The sequence below is a fragment of the Erpetoichthys calabaricus genome, chromosome 10 (genome assembly GCF_900747795.2).
Source record: "Erpetoichthys calabaricus chromosome 10, fErpCal1.3, whole genome shotgun sequence".
NCBI lineage: Eukaryota > Metazoa > Chordata > Cladistia > Polypteriformes > Polypteridae > Erpetoichthys > Erpetoichthys calabaricus.
In genome coordinates, this window is record NC_041403.2 from 41,513,530 (window position 1) to 41,538,955 (window position 25,426).

The 25,426-nt window shown below is 39.5% G+C and overlaps 1 protein-coding gene across 1 annotated transcript in view; it reads left to right on the forward strand.

The window, feature by feature from the left end:
* olfm3a (olfactomedin 3a) overlaps window positions 1-25,426 on the forward strand; it is a 117,030-nt gene that overhangs the window by 74,996 nt on the left and 16,608 nt on the right. The window contains exon 3 of the mRNA XM_028811104.2: window positions 19,629-19,784. Within this exon, the coding sequence (XP_028666937.1) occupies window positions 19,629-19,784 (156 nt within the window). The remainder of the gene's footprint in view (window positions 1-19,628; window positions 19,785-25,426) is intronic.

Here is a 25,426-nt window from a genome sequence, read left to right on the forward strand (position 1 = left end):
TAAATGAATTTGTTGTTATACTAGCTTTTATAAGTGGTACAATGTCAAGAATGCTGTCATCAATAAGCACGATAAAAACCTAGTAGGAGTGTCTAGTTACGAAAAGGTGAAAATAATGTGATGATTAAGGCAAAAGTGACCCTTAAATACCATGATCAACAATCCTCAGACATCAAAAAGATTTATTTTCCTTTTTGTGCACCCAAATAGAATGTGACACAATGTAACCTCAAGAAAAAGAAAATCAAGTGTGGAATGCAAATGCAGTTGTTAACTGACATGAAGGTGACTAGTTTCTTTATACACTAAGTGGTGCAACTTTGGCACATCATCAATGATGAACCCAGGGTCATAATGTGTTTTGGGTCTGTGGTCATCAGACGCCAACCACCACTTTGGAGTGATCAGTCCCCAGCTTGTGTCCAAGTAACATGCTACATCATGGATTGCCACTCTTGATCCTTAACCACCTTGATGCTTTTTTCTGCAGCACTGATGATGATCTTGGTGGCTTTTTCTTTACTGCCACCCTCTAATACCAAAGGAGACAGAATACCCAATGTAGAGACCACCCTGCAAAGCCCCTGCAGCCTACATCAGTGTGCTCACATCTGGCCTTCAACCCATGCCGTCTACATTCCTCTACCAGCTCGAGGTATTTTGCCTTTTTGCGTTCATGAGCCTCCTCTATTTGGTCTTCTCAGGGAACAGTGACTTCCATCATGATCACTCGCTTAGACTGGTCTGATGTTATGAGCAAATCTGGCCTGAGTGTCTGTGATGGTGTGGATCCTGCTCCATGTTCCCTCTTCCTGTTTTGGGAGCCTCTTGAACCCAACATTGTCAATAACATAACCAAATGAGCTTACAGATGGGGACAAAACACATGCTACGCAACGGGATGGTGCAAAGTGCAAAAGTGCTTTTATTAAACAAAAAAAAAAAATCAAAGCAGTGTCCAAAGTGCAATTCTGAGTTCATAAATAATCAATAAAAGCAACGAAAAATCCAAATGTTTAAAACCATGCTAAAAATGAGACTAAAAACAAGCAACAGTCATTGGGTCATACGAGCTGAGCCAAACTCCTTACAAGTCTTCCAGGTCACCCATTGTTCGTTCAGCTGGGGATACTTCAGCAGCCGAGGTCCTCTCAATCTCAACCCTCGTCTTAGCTGCCTTCATCGGAGTCTTCCAGACCGCTCTGGGTCGGTTGTCCTCTTGTCATCCTACAAACCCATGCAGTCGTCCCTCCGATCCCTGAAGAGGACGCCATCTCTATCGTACACTCCTTAGTAGAATCGGTGGGTACGATCCGCCCCTAGAGTACCAATCTCTTGCTCTGTCACAGGACCCCTGACTGCGCTGCCTTCTTTCTTTCTCTAGCCAGCTGGCTCATCCACTTTCTCTACCCTAATGCTCACTCTCCTCTGCAAGCCTTTCTCTTTCTTTAGTTTTCCCTCTTTCATTTCTTTCCTTCTCGTGTGCTGGCCAGTACTTATACGGCTCAGTAGGTGCAGCATCTTAATCACACACCGCAGGAAGTCACTGAGGCAATTGAGAACGATAGCAACTTCACGTGCAGGTGAGTCTCGCCCCGATTACCTCATTGACTGCCCACGGAGACTGACATGGCCAAACAGATTATTTATTAAATACTGGCCATTCGTTCAGAGTCACAAGCCCGCTATATCACAGTGTCTTCCTCACAAAGTGTTCTGGAAACTTCAACTGCTTTCCTAGGTCAGAATTTAGCTGTCATTCCCATGCTGAAGCTAACAGCCCATTTGTGGCCCTGAGCTCCACCTAAGGTTTTTCCCCTGCTTTACCAAAGGCAGTGTTGTGCCTTGTTGAGAGCTGGTGCTTGCTCTGTTGAATTCCATTCCAGATAGTATCAGATACTGCACTTGGTCATGGCACCACCTATACGTCCTCTCTCCCAAGGCTTTTGGGCAACAGCTCAAGATGTGCTCCAAAGAACCACTTGCCCAGTTTAGTCATCATGCGTGGGTATCAGGTAGACCCCAGCAATGCAGGTTGGATGGGCTTGGAAGGACATCATACACTGACTGAATCAGAAACTTCAGTCTTGCTGGTTCTGCTTTCCAAAGTTCTACCCATTTGATCTTTCAGGCAGAAGCTCCTTGCTGACACATAGCCACTGCCCTGCTACACTGTTCCTCTTTAACCTCTGCATTGATCTTTACCTGGATCAGTTGACGTCTCTCGCTCCCCCGGACTTTATCGTATCGGGGTCTTGCAATGCTGCCAAACCCAGCTCATCCAACTACCATCAAGCCTACCAGCATGCCATGTCTCAGCCTTGCTTCTGCCAGTTCCACTGCCTTCTGTGGCCGCCACTTCCTCCCAGTTTTAACAACACCTGCAGAGGAGACACTGGTGTCAGTTGAGCATCTACAAAGGAGAACCCATTTTGCTCTGGTAACTTTAAATTCATCTCTGTGAGGCTATTGAAAGGTAGATGCAACTTGTTGGTATGCCCATACAGGGCAATGCTGCTCAGGCCTCTTGGCTGGCCCAGCAACCTACGAAGGAACTGGCTGTTGTTTCCTTCCCACTTGGGGGGAGTCCATGCTGATAAATCCACACCTTGAACTTCCGTGGAAGTCCTGTCTTATTAACTACTGATTACCATGTGTTCAACTTCGTATGAGTTGACTGGAACGCTGCAGCATCTCTCAAGGTGCAGTCAAAGATTTTCTCCAGGCTTTTCACTGGCTTCTCAGTCACTGAAGGAATTTGACCTAGTCCCAAAGAAAACTGGTACTTGTTAGATACGCTGCCCTTCCTCAGGACAAAGGACCTGTATTTCGCTGGCTTAAAGCTCATTCTTGACCATGGCATCAGCCTTTCCAGCCCTTGGTGGAGTCATCAGCATCCTGGCAATGATGCTGCTGTGATAATCAGGTGGTCCATGAAAGCTCTAATTGGAGATTGATCTATCACTGTACGTGTCTCTGAGGTAATGGTTAATATCTTCTTCCGGGCATGCAAGAGTTTCACTCCACTTCTGCCCAAGAGCTCCTTAGTGGATCCAAAGGGATTCGCTAAAAATGCTTTTGGGCCTTCTCTTCTGTGCCACTCAGCATGTCTTAGAAAGATTAGCTTCCGTCTTAGGATGTTCCAAAGTTCTGTGATCACTGGTTTGTCCTCCTCTCTTGTGTTCCTGTATTGATGTTTTAAAGACTTCAGTTCTTTCCTGAGCTGGGTGATCTTATTCACACACCGATTTGGCCTGGCTGTGTTGCTATTAGCTTTTGGTTGTTTAACACAGAATCTCTCTTTGTCGAGGCCTGATTGCTAATCCATTCCCTGATATGTACACACAATATTTTTGCATAGCCAAAGTAAGGTAGCCAGGCTTAGGGGTAATGCAGTATAAAGTAATGCGTCACTGTAGTCTAATTACATTTTCCAGTAATGAAGTGGTATAACACATTACAGTTAAAATTCTTGTAATAACATTATAATTTCTGACTTACAAGCAAATAATGTGTAAATGCCCAAACATTCAAGGTTACCAGATTGGCATGTCCAGCACAATTTGCACTGCACATGTGCACAATTTTTATCGCAGGCAGAATACATAGAATTTTATTACCCTGTCGGACTGTTACCGGAGATGTGTGTTATTTTACGACATAGCATGATAGTTCATTTTACTTTGGGATTGTATTGAAGTTGACTCTGCACTTTTTAAGAAATAAGGAGTTTAAGTTTTATTTTGAAAGATAACAAGTTTTCAGTTTTATAACACATTGAAAGAATATGATTAACAACGAGAGATGGAGCAAAGTGAGCCATATTGTACATCCTGGAACTTTTACACATTATTACAGCTGATTCGTGGAATATTCAAATCCCTTCACTTTTTGATCAAACATTCATTTGGAATTTTGTTTACAGTGGTAAAAAATTCTTTGATATTACAATGAATAAAAATTCTATAAGCTTTACGAGCATCAGTTCCATGCATTTTAATTTGTCTGTCATATCACTTTAAAATTCCCATGAGAATCCAAGAGAAGTCTGTGTAAAGGTAATATATGTGGATGTTTACCTTGATTGTGTGTGAAGGTAAAATAGTTATAAAATTTAAATGGTTTAGTTTTTAATCACTACACACTTGTTTGAAAGTGTCAAGTGCACCGAGAAGGGACAAACACAGAGACACAGGCATATAAATTCAGTTACGCAATAAATACTGCATGTAGCGGACACCATTCAAATAATGAGTGCTGTCGTTTGCTGACAGAAATACCATCAATAATTTTACTATTTATTGACTTATTTGCTAGCATTTAAATAGTTATACCAATTTTATTTGTAATGAACTAATAGCCTATTCTTGTGTTGCTATGTTTGAAATGGCACAGTTAAGTTATGGTGTTCATTTGTTTAACTGCTGAATTCACATTCACTGTTATTACTTATTTCTTCTTTATTGAAATAATAAAAGGACATCAGGGTGTCATCCTTGTACTTCCCAATGGGTACATATTTGCATAGGTTTAGAGAGTACTATAAAATTTATTAGTAATGTAATTACTTTTTCCAGGAAACAATGAGCAAAGTATCATATTTCAGTTTAAGATAAATAATTAGTCATTTGCAACAAATTACTTTCATTGAGGAGTAAGCCCAGCTCTGCCAGTAGGTGGTGCTGTGATAGACAACATCACTCTGGCAATTTGTTTAATTTTTGCATTAACAGAAAACAAGTTGTTGTTGCTGATTCTATTTAAGACTGAGATTTAAACACATTAAACTTACAAAGGTACAACTTTAAGAGATATAGTTTAACCAGAAAGGATATGACCATATACAATACAATACAATTTATTTTTGTATAACCCAAACTCACACAAGGAGTGCCGCAATAGGCTTTAACAGGCCCTGCCTCTTGACAGTCCCTTAGCCTTGACTCTCTAAAAGACAAGGAGAAACTCCCAAAAAAAACCTTAAAAAAATGGAAGAAACCTTGGGAAAGGCAGTTCAAAGAGAGACCCCTTTCCAGGTAGGTTGAGCGTGCAGTGGGTGTCAAAAAGAAGGGGGTCATTACAATACAGTACACAGAACAAAACACAAGTAATCCTCAATACAGTATAATAGTAAAATAAAAATATTACAAGTACAAAAAAATGTATCTTCTAGCACTTTTTGTTTTTCTTGTATATACACTGTTTTTTCCATGTAAATATTTTTTGTGGATTCTTTGGTCTTCATTGTGTGAAGTTTCGTCCTGTTTTTTTTTTTTTTTTAGGAAGACCACATTTTTGTCTTTATTTTTCATTTTTGGGTCTGACAACTTCACTGTAAATATAATTTACTGTTTTTGATTAGGGCATTATTTTTGTGTTTTTTGCACCTGTAAATAAAACTTTTGTTTTGGAAATGACCACCTATTTGTGTCACTGTCTCCATGTCTGACTTCTCTCAAGTCTTATCCTGGTCGGTCCCAAACTGCAAGATGCCCACCATGTAGTCTGATGCCAACTTTGCCACTACACGGGGTGTCATAATGCCTCACTCTCTTTTAGCCAATACTGTTCACTTACAGCTTAAGTTCTTGAAACTTTTTACTATAAATGTTCTATTCATGGCCAGAGGACAGAGTAAAACATCACTTTAGGCTCTGCAAATCCTTAACCCGTGGTTAAGGTGTAGAGCTACGTAGGGTATCAAGTTAACTGACCTCAAATTTTCCTTGTGACTTGTTATAGCAGGGTGTGGGCAAGCAAAGACAACCATTTCAGATTATTTATTGGAAATTTCCTCAAGAATACAAGTAAACTTATTCTAATACTGTACATGTTTTACCATAATCCATCCATTTTCCAACCCGCTGAATCCGAACACAGGGTCACGGGGGTCTGCTGGAGCCAATCCCAGCCAACACAGGGCACAAGGCAGGAACCAATCCTGGGTAGGGTGCCAACCCACCGCAGGACACACACAAACACACCCACACTAGGGCCAATTTAGAATCGCCAATGCACCTAACCTGCATGTCTTTGGACTGTGGGAGGAAACCGGAGCACCCGGAGGAAACCCACGCAGACACGGGGAGAACATGCAAACTCCATGCAGGGAGGACCCAGGAAGTGAACCCGGGACCCAGGTCTCCCAACAGCAAGGCAGCAGCGCTACCCACTGTGCCACCGTACCGCCCTTTTACCATAATAATATTTGAAAATATAAAACAGTACACTAAACACTTGCTTACAGTTTATTCTTATGTGAAAACTGCCTCACAGGTAGGAGTCCATTGAGAACAAAGTCAGGCAAATTGTGGGGGGGGGGGGGTTAGGCTGGGCTTGGTTGTGGTGGCAGCATTCAGCTGGTGGAAGAAAGACAGACCAGGGTAGGAAGAGAGTAAAGAATGGAATGGCCATTGAAATGGAAGATGAGACATTAAATGTTTTGGTGTGGTACTCTGGTGGGCCACTAGGTTAGCCACACGATCTGGCACAGGGGTTCAGACTTGTAGAGGTAGGCCCATAGAAGTACCAAGTGTAATGTTTTGCCTCTTTTTGTGATAGGGCTCTCCCTTTTGTCCAGCTCCTGTTTGGGTATTTTTTATAAATAAAGGTATGATCTTTGTTATTTTGGCAGCCTTCCTAGCCTGCTTCTGAGTGTGGAGAACTGGCGAAAGGATCCCCTTAATCATGCTTTCACAGTAATAATAGGCCCCCATACCCATTGTTACTGGTTTCCCTAGCACAAGAAAATTCCAGTAAATGACAGGGAAAGAACCCATCCATCCATCCATTTTCTAACCCGCTGAATCCGAACACAGAGTCACGGGGGTCTGCTGGAGCCAATCCCAGCCAACACAGGGCACAAGGCAGGAAACAATCCTGGGCAGGGTGCCAACCCACCGCAGGACACACACAAACACACCCACACACCAGGGCCAATTTAGAATCGCCAATCCACCTAACCTGCATGTCTTTGGACTGTGGGAGGAAACCAGAGCGCCCGGAGGAAACCCACGCAGACACGGGGAGAACATGCAAACTCCACGCAGGGAGGACCCGGGAAGCGAACCCGGGTCTCCTAACTGCGAGGCAGCAGTGCTACCACTGCGCCACCGTGCCGCCAGGGAAAGAACCAAACACTGAAAATCAAATTAAAATGAACTGAATGTGTGTAGGAGTTGACTGACAGTGAGAAATGACAGACAGCACAGTAGAGTCAAAATCAGTACGGTAAACAAAGAAAAGACAGGAAAGAAAATTGGTAATCTAAAATATTAGAGAATCTGTTTGGAACATAAAAAATGATGGAGCCTCATGAAATGAACCAAGTAGAATTCTGCCAAAGAATAAAACCATCCATCCATTATCCACAGCACAGTAAATTGTCCTTTCATAATTTTTCTCTGGCCTCTCGTCCTCTGTACAGTATGTCTTAACTTCAAGTTTAGATGACCAGTGACTGGAAGAACCTTTCAAGTCCCACCTGACGAGTCTTAAGTAGACTCGAGATATATATTCTGGATCAGGACTGGCCTAGGACACTACTGGGGTCATCCTTTTCATACTTTCTCCGGTATCCCTAGATTTCACTGCAACACTAAACATTACATTTACCTTTATTTTCTTGACAGACAGTTTTATCCAAAGTGACTTAGAAAACAGGTAAACATAATCGAGTAACTTTAGGCTAGAGCTGTTTGTACAACTCATTCATGCAGGCTTACTCTGTAAAGCATCCACAAGTTAACACCTTATCTGACAGAGTATGCAGCACAACGTCTCATCCAGGCTTTGGTGCAGTATTTTATATTGTTGGCTAACTTGCTGTTAGATTATTAACATGTTTGTTGATCTCTTATTGGAAAATGTTGATTTCTAATAAGGCAATTGGATTGGAACAAACAGGCACTGTAACACTTCAGGACTGAATTTGAACTATATTATAAGCATGCTATCACAGCTTGCTCAATTGAAAAAAACCTAATCTACCTACCATAGTGATGCAGGATAAGAAACTGTTATTCTACTGAAAATTAAAGTAACGTTATGATTAGCTAGTCAAAACTTTAATATATATTCTAGCAGGCATTTATCAATGGTTTGTATTAAACCATTGTTAACCTTCCTATCAAACATTTACTTTCTTCACCGCAGACAGGTAGAAGAGAGCATATCTGCTCTTACTACAGTATGGTGCTGCATGTCTTACTGATTGGTAATGTATGAACTGTAAAGAAACCTTGAAATCATATAAACAATTTACGAGTTAAAAAGGAACAATATTTTTATACAATAGTTTTTGCACTCCTATGCACTTCACTTTTGTTTCATATGTCTGGAAACTCCCTTTTTCTAGCACTTGTTGTTTTGTGAGCTCTAAGATATAGTTTTGGCTTCTCAGTCTCTCCATAGTAATACCTCCTGTAGGTTAGTGTAACATCCCGGTTTTGATTTTACCACATGCTATTTTTGACCCCTAGTCACAACTGAAACATCCATCTGTCTATCTATCTAGACCAGGGGTAGGCAACGTCGGTCCTGGAGTGCCACAGTATGTGCAGGTTTTTGTTCCAACCCAGTTCCTTAACGAGAACTCAATTATTGCTAATGAAGCACATATTGCTTAAGTGACATTTTAATGCTTCGTTTTAGTGGTCTCGCTTGTTAAGGTTCTCCAACCTTAATTGCTTATTTCAATCTTAAACTGCTGCATTCAGTGTTTTAATTGCTCCTTATTAGCAATAAGATGTAAAAGACAAAGCAGCCAGCAGTTCTCCAGCTAGCTTTTTTCCAATTACATCTGTGTGTGTTCATCATGCACGGTTTGATTTAATAAAACACTTAATAGAAAAATGTGACAGACTGAAAATGATCTGTTTTAGGCTTCAAATCATTTGGATGATATCCTTGGAAAGGAAAAAAATCTACGATATAAAAGCCTTACATTGCACAGACTAACAAGCCATAAAATTAAATAAGGTCTGAGATTGGCAATGATTGGTTTCTAATTAAGCAATTGGGTTGGAATGAAAACCTGTAGCCACTGCTGCTCACCAGGACCGACATTGCCTACCCCTGTTTTACATCTTATTGCTAATAAGGAGCAATTAAAACACTGAATGCAGCAGTTTAAGATTGAAATAAGCAATTAAGGTTGGAGAACCTTAACAAGCGAGACCACTAAAATGAAGCATTAAAATGTCACTTAAGCAATATGTGCTTCATCAGCAATAATTGAGTTCTCGTTAAGGAACTGGGTTGGAACAAAAACCTGCACATACTGTGGCACTCCAGGACCGACGTTGCCTACCCCTGATCTAGACCAGGGGTGTCAAACTCCGGGCCTGGAGGGCCGCAGTGGCTGCTGGTTTTCATTCTAACCCTTTTCCTAATCAGTGCCCAGTTTTCACTGCTAATTAACTCCTTTTCCCTTCATTTCAATAGCCCTGTTTTTAAGGAGTCAGTCCTCTGAATTGATTCCTTTCTTCATTAAATGGCAGCCAAACAGAAATGAGACGTGAAACGAGCCAACAGATGTCCATCTAAACTGGGATTTCAAACTCCAACCAATTTCACTCCAAACAGTCTCTTAATGAGAAGCTGAGTCTTGCCGTTAATTAAGCCCGTTATTTAATTCAATGGCTTGTTGCTGCTCTCATTCTGCCACAGCAGACATTTCCAAATCTGTTGATTTTTCTGTTTTTTTCTAAGAACATTTTCAAAATGTTTTGGTGACCTGAGAGATCAACCTTACTGAGACCTTCACCTTTATTTATTTTCAGATATTGTGTGATGGTGGCTTGTTTGATGTCTCATTATTGTTTGGCTACTAATTAAGGAAAAAGAGACAATTAAGTGGCCTGAGTCAAGTTAATTAAAACTAAAGCAAAAGAAGTTAATTAGTAGTAAAAACGGCTCACTAATGAAGAAGATGGTTAGAATGAAAACATGCAGCCACTGCAGCCCTCAAGGACTGGAGTTCGACACCTGTAATCTAGACAGAGAGAGATAGAGAGAGAGAGAGAGTGAGAGAAAGAGATTTAAATTTTACATAATGTCAGTCAACTGGGATAACCCAGACATGAGAAAGTGCCAACCACGTTTGATTTATGGATGAATAAGCTCCAGGGTTCTAACAAGAAAATGCCTGAAGGTAGCTTAACACTGAGCAGAAGCCAAAAATGTACTAGGTGGCTCTTAAGCATTTTTACCTTGTGTTTTGGTTTTTCTTTTTGATTCTTGTGTGACCTTGGACTGGCCAGCTATACCTATTACTGCTAAAAGAGAAACTTGTCACTGTCTTGGTCATCTTTATTGTATAATGCTGACAACATACATCTCAGACATATATATTATAAAGAAAAACATTGTGGACTGTCTGTCTCAATGAAAACAGTAACAATCTGTGCAGAAGTGAGAGGAGCTTAAGTACAAGAAGCTTATTTATGTCAGGTTTTCAATCTCCGCCTGCTTGGTTGCTAGACAATGGCTTGTCACTACTAGAGCTTTGGTATCGATTGCTTCAAAGTGTTTATAGACTCAAATGTGTAACTGCTTAGGTTTAGAACCGTGTTTCAACATTCCTTGGCTTTGAATTGAAACATTCTCTACAGTTCTTGTGTCCTGTGTACATTTCCCAGCTTGATGGTGCAGTGAGTAGTGCTGCTGCCTCATAGCCCCAGTACCCTAGTTTGAAATGCTATCCAAGTCATTGCCTCTGTCCAGTATGTGTGCTTTCCTCATGTGATTGTGGATCTTCCTCTCACTTCTCTGCTTTTCGTCCCTCAAGGTTAACTGATGAGCACATGTGAATGTATCCATAAGTGTGTTGTATAATTGATTTGAACCCCATCCAAGGCTGGCTCTGGACCAGCCACCCAATGCTGCTCTAATAGGCTCCAGCCTGCATTGGATTATATAAGCTTGGTAATCGATAGCTGGATTGATCTTCTGTATCAAAACATTTACAGTTTAATCCAGTCTTGAGTTCCAATCTGTCCTTCCTAGGGTTATACTTTCTGATTAGCAATGCTTTAGTTCAGGAGAGTGCAGTAGTGGAAACACTATGGAAATCTCAATCATTGGTGGTGAAAGCTCAGCTTGATATGTAGATAATTCCTAATCATACACTCTGAGCCATCTGGATTAAAAAAAAACTAATAAGCACTTCAGTCTGATGGGATTTTTCACTTCATTACTTACTGGGATTACATTCTGCTGAACAGGTTGTTGCATAGGCAGGAGAAGGGGCTTGGATTGTAGAGTGGGCTGAAGTCACAAAGTGACTGTGCTGCACTGGGGTAACTAATAACCATTCCAAGTAATAGATACAGCTGAGAGCCTCTTGTCTGGATGAACAGATTGTGACAAGAAGAAAGTATTTACAAATTTTCTATCTTTCAGTCTATATCTATTGTATATAGTGATAATTATGTTTCTCAAATGAATGAAACTGTGGTAAACCCAGAAAAGAATAGCACCATATCATTAACCTCTCCAGCATTAGCAGACCTAAGACTAATTGTACTTTAACACCTTGTTCTGCTTTTAATAATTTCATGGAATTTTTAATTTCACATTGAATGCAATACATTAGCTGCCATATTGTGTTCTCCTGTTAAGGGTACTGCCATCTTGATTACCATTGTTATTGCTGTTGCTTGTCATGTGTCTCCATGATGGGTATTATTATGTCAATTCCTTTTCTTATATTGGCAGCGTGCTTATAATGTCCAAATTGTTGAATAAATATATTATAATTTGTTGGTTTTATATATTTTTTTGCAGCTCCTCCTACATCATTTGATTCACTCTATAAGTCGATGCAGATATTTTTTGAACCAGAGAATTATGAATTTATTGTTAATTTACTTTAAATGCAAAACCTAAATTGAATACTTTTTGAATACTTTTTAGCTTCTTAACATGACACCATTTTAATTTTCTATAAATGCTGCTATTTTGTGATCCCGTCATCAGGATATGGGTTCTGGTTGTTATGGTGTAGTCACAAGGTTTATAACATCAGGCATCAATTACATGAAGCAGTTAAAAGTTGCCTCCAACTGCTATTCCCTATCTGATTTTTACAGATAAACATTTTCCTTTTCCTTTGCAATTTTCTTTTATTGACTTTTCGATAATGGATTTCTCTCTCTGGTTTCTGACTCCTGAATTTCAGTTTTCCTTTTCAGCTCTGTTGAAAGATTTGCTTGACTCGTGGGTTTGATGTCAGCTTGTTTCTTTGACTAATATGTGTCTATTCAAGGAGAGGATTCAGAGTTGGTCCACTCCTACAAATATTTGGGGTTCCACATTAATGACAGGTTGGACTGGTCTCGGAAACACAAAGGAACTAATAAGAAAGGGAAGAGCAGGGTTTTTTTCCTTATGAGACTGTGTGGGAAGTGACATCCTTCACATTTTCTAAAAATCTGTGTTTCTACGCTGTGGTGTGCTGGGCTGGTAACATCACTTCAAGAGAGGCCCACCAAATTAACAAGCTAATTGAAAGGCTCAGTTATTGGAAACACTCTGGACCCCTGGAGGACATAGAGTAGGAGAGAATTAAAGCAAATTTGAGTGCCATTATGAACAGCATTGCACATCCTCTACCTGACATTCTCACACTGAGGACTTTCAGCTAACAAATTATTCAGCAGAAGTGTGTCTAGAAACACTACTGCGGCTGCTTCATAGAAATGATAAGATACCTTTATAATGCTTCTGTGGGAGTGTGAGTGCCAAGTCAGAACTTCTCTTTCTTTTAGTTTCTCCTATCTATCTATCTATCTATCTATCTATCTATCTATCTATCTATCTATCTATCTATCTATCTATCTATCTATCTATCTATCTATCTATCTATCTATCTATCTATCTATCTATCTATCTATCTATCTATCTATCTACAGGTCCTTTTCATTTTTCCGTACTGTCCTTACTTTCCTTACAGTTTAAAAAAGAAGTGTAGTTCACAAATTAAAGATTTGCTTAGGAATTCTTATTTCTAGAACTGCTTAGGACCTTTAATGAGTGTTATTTTGACATCGAATTTTGCCTAGCAATTTTGGTGTTGGTATTCGGTATCTCTAACTTATGGTCACTGATTTTGAATCTTTTTACTATGATTCTTTGCCCAGCTCTTTCAACACTTCTGTATCCCCCAGTTATTTAATTAGGAGAGTCCTATCTGCACCCCCAAAGATTCAAGATGTAGAGAGATAACTAATTATTACATCAAAAATATGCATTTATAATATGGAAAGAATTCAGATTCATGTTTATTGTTAAGTGTAAAATTCCGTAAAGTGTAACATAAAATTCTTATTTGCATGTCTTCTCTGAAAAGTTCAATAATACTGTACCAACACAAAACACATGTCCACAAAATTATACATAGAATGTAACACACACACTCACACACACATTATACTGTATACATTGTAATGGATGGACTGTCATCCTGGCAAGGTTGGATTCAGTTCCCTTAACTGGTCAGGAGACCAAGATAAATGTGACTCAGTAGGAGTCTACCTCCCATGGATGGATTATTCCCCTATACACTGGGTGGTGGCATCCCTTCTGAAGAGCCCCAGTTTGATTGCCCACAGGAAAGCATGGGATTTGCAGCCCCTAGGGCTACCCTGTTGGGTTACATGGAGGTCACCAGGGGAAGCTGTCAGGAATTGACTGTGTGTGGTCAAGGATTCTGCAATGAGTTGACCACCGGAGGTGCTGCTGAGAGAACTACTTAACAGATTTAGATCAGGTTTTTTTGTGTAATTTGCTTGAACATTCTGGTTGATTTTGTGACTTCTCTCATCACGTTAAGAATCATAGTTTGCTTGCAGGAGTGATATATTCACGCTAATCCGAGACAGAGGCCGCGGTTAAAGGGTAGGGGGAAGCGTGATGTCAAGAGTAGGAAGCTGGGCAGGGCCCTCCTCACTTTCCTGTTTCACTACTATGTGGGAGGTGCCGTGGGGGATGGCTAGTCAGGAACAAGCAGGAAGCAGCTTGGGATGGGTGCCAGTTTTACTGTAGGGTACATATTTTCATATAAACACAGACAGAACTTCAAAGCCCCTACAGTCATCTAGCTAGGACTCTGGAACAGATATCATCTTAGAGAACTCCGCGTAAATATGTTGGGAAGTATAAAGAAAGCATAGAAGTCTCTTGCATTCTAGCCATTAGCAGATAATGGGAGAACAGAAACAGCACCTGAAGAAATCTGGATATATCTCAGTTTCTTGTCACATTTAAGAGTTGATGTACTACTTGTCTGTATTCTGAAATTGATATTTTTGCATGGTACACATTAGGGGGATAGAAAATGACATGACATATTTAGAACAGAACATCATTTTGAGTTCTAGTGCAGAAGCTAACTGCAGGGAGGAAGACAGTGTGACGTTATTTTAATAAAAGGGAGTGAATTGAAAGAGGATTTTCATAACATCAAGTAGTCAGGTAGACAGAGGAGGGTTTGCTTTTATGAGAGAAAGAAAAAGTTAAAATGAAATACAGAGAAATTAGACTAAAGGTACATTTTAAAAGTCTTCACAGTAGAACTGGAGGTGAAAATGAGAAAGCACGCTTGGGAACATGAAGACCACCATTTTTTGATAAAAATTCATGCAAGGTGACAGTGCACTGACTTACAAGGAAGGCTTCAGTGACATAAAGAAGAAATATAGAAATATCTAAACCTTTAGTCAGCCTTCTCTTCAGTTTTGTGTAAAGAATCAAAAATGTATAGAATGAGCCATGATCTGAACTATTAAGTGCTGTTCAAAGGCATCTTAGAAACAGAATGTTAGACAAATGCTGTGGGGCAGAAATGAACTTTTGAAATGTTCAATAAGTACAGTAATTCAAAGTAGGGAAGTTTCATGAGGAATGACACTACTTCCATTTTTGAATATTTAAATGATTCAGACATAGCCTAATTGGGTTCAGGAAGGAATATCAGTATCTAAATATCTAATCTGGGAGAGGACATTAAAGTGAGAAAATGCCTATTCAGTAATTCATTTTTTTTATTGTTAAAATGGCTTACCTAATTTTTTTTTTCCTTAACCAGCCACCAAACTCTAAAGAGTTGCAAAGCAAACCAAGAGGTGACCTGATACCTCAGGGGCTCAAACAGTGCTGGAGGGTCATAATTTTCAATCCAATCAGTCTTCAATAAACTGTTAATGTAAACTGTTATTCAATATAACAAGTGGCTTGTCAATAACTTGTTAGCGTTCTCATTCAGCTACACCAGTCATTTCCAAAATTGACATTCTTTTTTCTGAGATAAACATTCAAATGCTTTGTGACCAACGGTAGATCAAATTTTCCAGACCTTCACTATTTTATTCTTTTCATATATTTATTGTGAAAGATGTACAGTATGAAAGGTATAGATGTAAATGGGATTTAAGTTAACCTGATCATCTTTTGGCTTATGATGAATCACATTATTGTTTGGCTGCATGTCTACATTTTGTCATTTATTACTAAAACATGAAAAACATTTCTGTTTTAACGATGTGTTTACATAGATTGTTGTAGACACAGAACACACATGAAATATATGTATTCCAAATGACGATATATTATTTACCACTTCAGGCAATTCACTCCAAGACAAGGTTCTCAGTGCTCAGTATTTCTTTATGAATTGAGCTGCGGCAATGGGTGGGGAGATGGAATAGTAGGCTGCTTGTGTTGATCGACTCATTTACAACACAAAAGACGCTGCCGGAGAGGTGCGAATGGATTTAAGGTGGGCCAGAATTACAAGTTTTTTCGTAGGCTTTGGTAATTTTAGTGTTAAACAATTAAAATTCAAGTTAATTGAAATCAAAGCGACATAGAACTTGCAGTATATTTTCCATTAGCACTAGTAATCGCTTATTAATGAAGAAGCAGCCAGTGCAGCCCTCCAAGAAATGAGTTCTGCACCCCTGATTTAACAGCATAAGTAATGTTATAAGGAATATATTTAGAAATAAAAGAAAATTATATAGTGAGTGCTGAAGAGGCAGTCTGAGATGCAGAATAACCATTATTAGTGAGTTGGAAGGAAATGCAGTGTTGGCAACTGCAGCAAGAGCTGAAGAAGCGCTCAGGAGATGCATGGAGACTGGGCAAGCTACAAAGAGCTGGCAGAAACTGTGGCAATCTGGAGAAGTTGTTATAAAGTGAGAATGCTGATTGTCATTCTCTATGGCCAATAACACCAGTGAATTTACATTGTCTTCAAAAAGTATTCAGACTCGTTCAGTTTATCTACGTTTTTGTATTGCAACCTTGTACTAAAATAATTTAAGTTCATCTTTCTCTCAACAAGCAATACTCAATTTCCCAGAATGACAAAGAGTAAACAAGATTTTAAAAAATGTGCATTTATTAAAAATAAAAATAAAATGAAACATCACATTGACACAAGTATTCACACTCTTTACTCGGTACTTCATTGAGGCACCTTTGGCAGTGATTATGTCCTGGACTCTTCTTGGATTTGACACAACAAGCTCCACACACCTGGACATTTCTGCCAGTCTTCTCTGAAGATCCTCTCAAACTGTGTCAGGTTAGGTGAAGACCATTGATAGGCAGTGATTTTCAGGTCTCTCCAGAGATGCTTGAATGGGTTCAAGATGGGGCTCTGGCTGGGCCACTCAAGAACATTGACTCTAAACCACTCCTGCATTGTCTTTGCTATTTACTTTGGGTAATTGTCCTGTTGACTGGTGTACCAGTCTGTGGTCCAGAGGACTCTGCAGAGGTTTTTCATGAAGAATATTTCTGTACTTTGTCCTGTTCATCTTTGCCTCAACCTTGGCTAGTCTCCCAGTCTCTGCTCCTAAAAACACCCCATCAGCATGATGCTGCCACCACTGTGCTTAAATGTTAGAATGATATTGCACATGTGATTAGCAGTGCCTGGTTTGCTCCAGACATGGTGCTTAAAATTGACGTCAAACAGTTAAATTCTGTTACACCAGAACAAAGAATCTTGTTTCTTATAGTCCGAGAGTCATTTTGGTGCCTTCTTGCAAACACCAAGCGGGCTTCTGAGTGTTTGTCTGGCCACTCTGTCATAAGGCCTTACTTAGTCAAGTATTCCAAAGGTGGTTATCTTTCTGGATGTTTTTCCCATCTCCACACAGGTTCTCTGGAGCTCAATCAAAATGATCTTCATCTTGGTCATCATGGTGTGTCACATTTTCTAACCCAATCCAACATCTCTTGAAGGCAGTGCTCAAAGCAGTAGTGGTGATTTTGGGATGCAGAGTAATTGTTTATAATAATTGTTAAACCGATCTGACAGAGAGCAAGCTTCTGGCATTGTTGAATTGTTGGAAAGTCTCTTAAAAAGACCTATCAGACATAAACTTTGTGTGTTGCATGTGCTGAGAGAACATTGCATGTGTTAAAAATAAACATAACCTGTTGCAAGTAAAACACTTTCTGTAAAATCAGATTATACATTTGCATTCCAAGACATCAATATACAGTAGTAGCGGTGAAAACCGAATGATACACTGTCATGGGTTCTGTGTGTGCTGTCTGTTGCTCAGTTGTAAGCCAGATCATAACATATAACACAACTGAATTGATATGTGACTGCCCTATCACCTTCTAATTTCTTTCCCAACAAGCTCTAAGACATTTACTGCACATTTTAACCTAATCTATTGTAAATCTTCTGCCCATGAGTTTGAATACTCTAAGGAATTGAACATTTTTTTAGCACTGTGGGGTTATTGCGTGAGAATTCAATGAAATTTAAATTGTTATTAAAGGATTTCTTAGCCAACATGCTAAGGCCCCATCCACACTACTATGTTTTCATTTAAAAACACAGATGTTAGTCTCCTTTTTCACCTTTGATCCACATTGCATCATCTTTTTTTGACCTCTAAAAATTGACACTTTGTAAACACTTTCTAGAGCTGTATACTTCTGAAAATACAGCCTCAGCATTGTAATGTAGATATGGCAAAAGCGCAGTTTTTTGAAAATGCGAATTCTAATCATTCTCTGATTTGTTTGTATTTATTACATCTCCCTTCTCCAACTGGAGACATCTCATTGCAACATCTCATTCCACAATTGGTCAACCCTCCTGAAAAAACAACCTATTTCAACAGAGAAGAGTTACTTTCAATTAGTGCTTATTGTGCTGCTTTTCTACCTGCATTAGGACCACCAGGGGACACTTCCAACTCCCCAAACCCCAGACACAACCCCACTAAGACCATCCTGGATGCAAATAAACATTTTTTTTATTTCCAAATAACTTTTTCAATGTTCGAACTACACTCTTCAATTCAGAATAGCTCCTTCGACACCTCCAGGTGAGTTTCGCCCTCTGCCTCCTGACTCTGATTCAATTGAAGGAGGTTGGACAGCTTCTTTATATTTTGGATCCTGGAGTGCCATGGCATATCCTGATGGAAGGACTTCAAGGTCAAGCAGAAGTTCCCCAAAACAGGGAGTCCTCCCTGTAACGCCCTCTGGCAGCACCCAAGGAACCCAACCAGGTTGTCCCTCAGGAGTACTAATCATATGAATACCTGCAGGTGTCCATACTGGGTTCATGCCAGTGGAGCACTACCATCTATTATACTCGTTGAAGAACGGCTGTTGATTAACAACCTACCCAAGTCCATCCATTAATCTTTCCCAGTGACTGGGATAATAATCCAGCACCATCCCATCTGGGTTATGCCTTCTATCATGTTGTCCTTCTGTTACAGTTTCCTGGCCAGAGAAGGATCCACCTTCTATCCAAGTCGGGACGTCATTCCATCCATCATAACACTTACAGCTTCTATATTGCTTTTGTATACTTTGAGTGCTGTGTACTTGGACAAAAGGCAAATAATTTACCAGCTTTGCAATAATTCCCATGTCTGGCAGTGTTAACATCCATGCAAGGATTATTTTGATGCATGCCTACTTAGTGTAAGTGAACGTCTATGTCATCTGTGTTTTCAGTTGTTTTAGTGTGGCAAGTATTTCAGTACAGCTGTAGTCATCATTTGATTTTTTTTCCTAAATGTCACTTCATAATGATTGGTTAGCAACAGTAATTCAACAGTAAAGGCGGCGTCAGTGCTTCCAAAGGCTTTTCTGTAGAATACTACTCTAGAATTTCTGTATGTGCTCTATTTGTATTGCTCCAGCTTTCCTGTGACCTTGCTCAGAATAAGTGGGTTTAAAAATGAATGGAGGGATGTTTGGTATACTAAAAATGAAAAGCACAAAATGCTATGTTTCTTGGAAAATTTCCTAGTTCATCTTATAGTAAGTCATATTCACTCTTGGTATGTGTGTAATACAATAGTCCTTCCAAACAACAGTTTCTTTGGGTGAGTCGTTTTAATTATATGGTTAATGAGTTAAATATTATGTGCTTGAACAATTAACACAGCATCATTAACTACTTAAAATGAAGTGCAAGCAGATAATCTGTATTCATGTTTAGGTATTATACTTGTAACGATACTATCCTAAAAGTAATTTGTTACATCATATACCTTTCTTACTATTTTGTAAAAATGAAATAGTTTTAATGTTTTAAATTCCTAACGTCTAGCTTTTTCTTTTTCCTTTTTAAAAAGGTGCAGAATATGTCACAGTCCATAGAAGTGCTAAACCTGCGAACACAGAGAGATTTCCAGTATGTCTTGAAAATGGAGAACCAGATGAAAGGCCTAAAAGCCAAATTTCGACAAATTGAGGATGACCGCAAAACTCTATTGACAAAGCACTTTCAGGTATTATCAAGAAGACCTCTTCTTATACAGTAACATTCTTTACCCTGTAGTCACCAATAACCTTGGTCTTCTAGATTATCTTTCTTAAAGAATCAAATATTCATCTTTCTATTCTTCCATTTATCCATCCATCCATGCATCTGCCCATCCATTTACTGAATCATCTAATAAAAGAGTAACATACTATAGAAATGAAATATCTCAAGACTCAGAACAACCAAATCTTGTTTATTGATTATTTAAGTGACATACTCAATTAAAAGAGTGCTGGTCATTAATGCATGTCTTACTAATTTTAATCTATAAATAGTTTGGTCTTGAAATTCAATCCCTTAATGAGCAGCTAATTAAGCAAATGACTCATTCAGCAAATGATGTTTCTCCACCGAGAAGGTGGAGTTGATGAGGAGGGGATATTTGAAAGGATGATTATTGGCCACTAAGAATTTTTCATAATTACTGACTGCATACTTATTTGGACCAGTGGTTAAGCAGTCATTTCCAGGAAAATCATGTTGGTTTAAGTTTATTAATTATTTTTAAGTAATTAATATTTGGGATTTTTTTAAAAAAGCCTAGCGTTAGAGATGCATCTCTGAACAATCAAAGTAATGGCAAAAAAGTCACAAATTGTGAAAAGAATGGAATATTAAACCAAAACACAAAAAGGAAGGGATAAAAACATTGAACAAGAACAGTAATACAGAAAAGGACAAAACTAACCTAAACATGTTCTGCCTCTTGGCCTGTGCCAAGGATGTCTGTGCTGCCAGTAATGCCCTCTTGCTCTCTTCGATCTCAAAATGGCTTCTCTTCTTTCTCCTAGTGAAACTTTCCTCTGTTCACCTTCTGACTCCATGATCACTGGAACACTGGGAGCAGATGGCCTTTAAACCACATGTCAGGATTACTTGTGGACTGTAACCTCGGTTCATTTTCAGGTCCAATTTATTACTTCAGGGTTGCTGTCTCAGAGGGGCATCTTCTGGCCCTGCGCGGACCTTTTCTAAAAATATTATTCAAATGATTCAAATATACTATATTATTGGTATACAAGTTTATAAAGGCCCCAGTAGCAAACATATTCAGTATATTAAATATTGTGCATTTTAGAGAAAATATGATTTGTCTTGAAAGGTTTGTAATGGAAGGACTGGCGCTTCTGCCAGAATAGACCCCATTCCCTAACCTGGACAGGACTTAAGTATAATGAATATTCAGGAAGAGAAGTGTGACATTCCCCTTCCTACCTCTTCATGGAGGTGCACTGGGACTGGCATCCCAGCAGCAGTGGATGGGAATCCCTTACCCAATTGAGAGGCCAGAATAGTGGATGGATGACTGGGAGAAGCATCCCCTTTCCTGTTCATGTGACCATGAATGTGGGACACTGTGAGACCAGCCCACCATACACTGGGTGGTATCATCCTTTGTGGCAAGCCCCTTTACAGATGCCCACAAGCAGCATGGGAGCTGTGGTCCCATAGAACTGGCCTTTTTTGTCTTGTAGGGGCTGCCTGGAGGAGCTAGTGGAAAACAAGTGTCCTGTTCCAGGGTGGTTTTGCCTGATCTAGAAGTGCTTCCTGGAGGCAGTGGTTTGTGCACCAGGAGTGCTCCCTGGTTAGGTTTAAAAGGGAGCCCTCCACTTTCTCCAGGAAGTTGGAGTCAGGGGTGGAGAAGGACAGTGCTCACCTGGAGATGACTAGGGGAGAAAATAAAAAGTAATGAAAAGGATCTGCAAAGGAATTGCATTGTAATTTGTGAAAAGCCTTTGTGAAGATTTTGTGAGAAAACATCATTCACTTGAACCCAGGACAGTTGTCTGTGTAGTTGTATCAGGTGTTTGGGATGCTGTTATGCCCCCTAAAGGTCACAGGGTATAATAGTCAGTAACATCTCCATCTTCAAGTGTCTCCTGCACTAGTTCCATAATCTGTATTAGTGTTCAACCATCAGTTAGCTGGCAGTAATTAATTGTAGCTGAGCATACAGGAAAGATTTAGTGAATCCAATGTCTGCCTATCTGTATGTTTGTCCACTTTTCAAGAGAGAACTACTTAACGGATTTAGATATGTTTTTTTTTCGCTTGCAGGAGTGATATATTCACACTAATATGAGACAGAGGCTGCGGGCTATGAGGTGGGACCTTAGCCGGGCGGGGCCCTTCTGTCTCACACGCCTCCTCTGTTCGAGTCGTTGTATCCCTCGCCATGTGTTGGGGTTTTACCTTGTACCTCTACTCAGTTGGCGATACCTGTTTGTTCAGCAGAAATTATCATCTGGAAATTGTTAAAGAGTAATGTTTGACATTTTTGAGAGAGAGATCTCAGGTAGTCTACGTGTGTTTTAGAAAGTAGCTGTTCATTGGCAGAGTGGGGGACGCTCTCCTGTCAGAGCTGAACACGATCAGATACAGTGGCAACATTTCACGTTTGAGTGAACCTACCTTCCACTTGGCCAGAGATACCTTGACAACTTTTTAAATTTTTGGCAAAAAGATCACAGCTACATTCTTGCCCCGAAGCAAAACCAAAAATATTGTATATCAAGAGGCCCTTGGATAGAAAAGCTATTGATATAAATTCTTCTCAATACAAATTATTGCATTTTTTTTTATTGATTTTTTAAGTTTGCCCTGTTTCATTACTACGCAGGCGGAGCCACAGGGGACCGCTAGTTGATAATATGGTGAAAAAGTTAGGTCAAGAGAGCTGTTTTGGATTGAATGGATTGTTTTTATCTTTTACATGGCTTTAACAAATTACATCAAGTCATGACCTTTTATATGCTGCATTCCATTTACCTTAAAAGAAAGATGTCAGAGCTGTGAATAATGTCACGCCTGAGTTGATCACTTTCCAGTAAAACATTTGGTAAACCAATATGGACATGCCCAGTAAAACCTTTATTGTGCTTGCTCCATCGGAATAAATACCAAGTGATAACAAAGCATTATGCGATATTTTGCACATTCACTCACTGTAGCCACATGTCCACAGATAGAAGTTGGACAGTTCTATGTGTAAAACTGATTGAATGAGACACAAATTGACAGAAGTGCCAATAAACAATATAACACTACAGCTTTCAGTAACGATCACAGTGTATGTTGCCATTTTGGATTGACGTTAATCTGAAGTCGAACAAACTAAGACTTGACGGACCAGCCTTAAGATTCAGAGATGGAAATCCAACCTAAGGGGGCATTCCAGTTGAAACTTCTGACTAGGAACCCAGAGATTCCGACTTCCCATTTCAAATGGAACACAGAAATAGTATATAAAAAGTTGAATTTTTCAATTGTATACAATAGATACACCCTTAAAGATAGGGTGAGAAGCTCAGTCATCTGGGAGGGGCTCAGAGTAGAGCTGCTGCTCCTCCGCATTGCGAGGAGTCAGATGAGGTGGCTCGGGCATCTGATCAGGATGCCTCCTGGACGCCTCCCTGGTGAAGTGTTCCGGGCATGTCCAACCGGGAGGAGGCCCCGGGAAAGACCCAGGACACGCTGGAGGGACTATGTCTCCCTGCTGGCCTGGGAACGCCTCAGGATTCTCCCGGAAGAGCTAGAAGAAGTGGCCGGGGAGAGGGAAGTCTGGGCATCTCTGCTCAAGCTGCTGCCCCCGCGATCCGACCTCGGATAAGTGAAAGAGGATGGATGGATGGATACAATAGATGCTTATAATAGGTGTGGTAAGATCCAGCTTTTCAAAACACCTCCAGAGCTGCCTACTCTCCAAGTGTCATTGCAGGCCCTAAATTGTCACTTGTTGATACATTTGCCTCGCTGCAGTGTATAATGAGATTGCTTTTCTGATCAGAGAGTCAAGCAGCCTTTTCAAGGTCTGGGTTTCCTGCCCTCCATTGCACTAATGAATTTTGTATACTTTGTTTTTCTTCCTTTCAGTCTGCCTTTCCCAAATTTTCTTAGATTCCTTTCAGAATATTCCCTTCTAAGGCACACATTACAATGGCAAGATGTTCCACCCCACTGTAGTCCTGTTTTCCCAACTCCAGCATGAAGAATAACCTTCCTATGGTCTCTAGCCATTATTGAGTCCTTCGTGTGTCTTATGCCACTAAGGTAACATCATGCCACCCAAGTGACACACAACACCCAGTCCTAGAGGCGGGTGGTGTATTGTTGTGTCTGAGGTGTATCTCATTGTAAATCACACTGTTACTCTCTGAAATCCTTTAACCCACCTGTGCAAGTGAGAAAAGTAACTCGCTTACTTTAGATAATGGTGTCAGACAAATATACAAACCATAGCAACAATACTTCATGGTTTATGGATACATTGGCACTGATTTGATAACCGAGTGAAGATATAAAGTTAAGATATCTGGCTAATTTAATTGTGTGACAGATGCAATCAGAGTGAGTTTCTGTTTCAGATAGTCTAGCAAAACGAGAATCCCTACTTTCTATTATAAATAAAAGATCAAAAATGAAGAACAAAATTCTCGCATTATAGAAAACCTTCTGAAAAAGGCACACATCTTTAAGTGCATAAATAATTCTGTGAAAAGGAAGAACTGTTTATTTGTGTACCTGCCTTTTTATTTCTGAGATGATGAAACAGACTATATTGTACTCTGTCTTTGAGCAAAATATTGAGAGTCAGCACCATCACTATATGTGAGCCAAATCCTCCACAAAGAAGTAAAAGAAAAAGCTTTTAACAAGATTGATTTTCAGAAGTTTGGCCAAAACACAGCTTTAAGAGATGAATAGTACCGTTCTGAAAGTAAGACGTTATTAACTTTTATTTTTTACGTGTTATATTATAATCACTGGGTGATTTGCTTTTGCAGCTCAAACTTAAGGTTACCCTGCATAGCCTTATTTAAGAGACAAAATGAAACCAAAACCTTGTAAAATTACACAGCGTTATGCAGTGTTTGGTTTATGCATTTTTCAAGGTTTGTCATTTTGTGATGTAAATTAATAAGTAAGTCGATATATGAGATTGACAGTTAATTTACAAACAAGGCTTGATCTCACTTGCTATGATAGTTTTACACATTGAAACGTGTTACAATTCTGGGCTCTTCAGGGAGCGTAATTTCCCTGATGAAAGACAGTCCACTGCCAAGTAGTGAGTCCAGATTGAGGAGATCGTTCCTCCCCCAAACTATGCGACTCTTCAATTCCACCCGGGGGTTTAAACGTTAACATTTAACATTATACAAAGTTATTGTCTGTTTTTCACCTGCATTATTATCATTCTTTAATTTAATATTATTTATTGTATCATTATGCTGCTGCTGGAGAATGTGAATTTCCCATTGGGATTAATAAAGTATCTATCTATCTATCTATCTATCTATCTATCTATCTATCTATCTATCTATCTATCTATCTATCTATCTATCTATCTATCTATCTATCTATCTATCTATCTATCTATCTATCTATCTATTTTAGTCCACAACCCTAAACCTTGGTTTAATTCAATTCAACTCAGTTTAATTTTGTATAGAACTTTGCACGGAGTACAGACACAGAGTGCTTTGACAAGTTCTCAGGGAGAATGCAGGAATAAAGTGCACATAAAAATACAAATTTGTTTAAACACACAAGGAAACAAAAATAATGGAGCCAAACACAATCTCTCCATTAATTAATTGTTAAAGT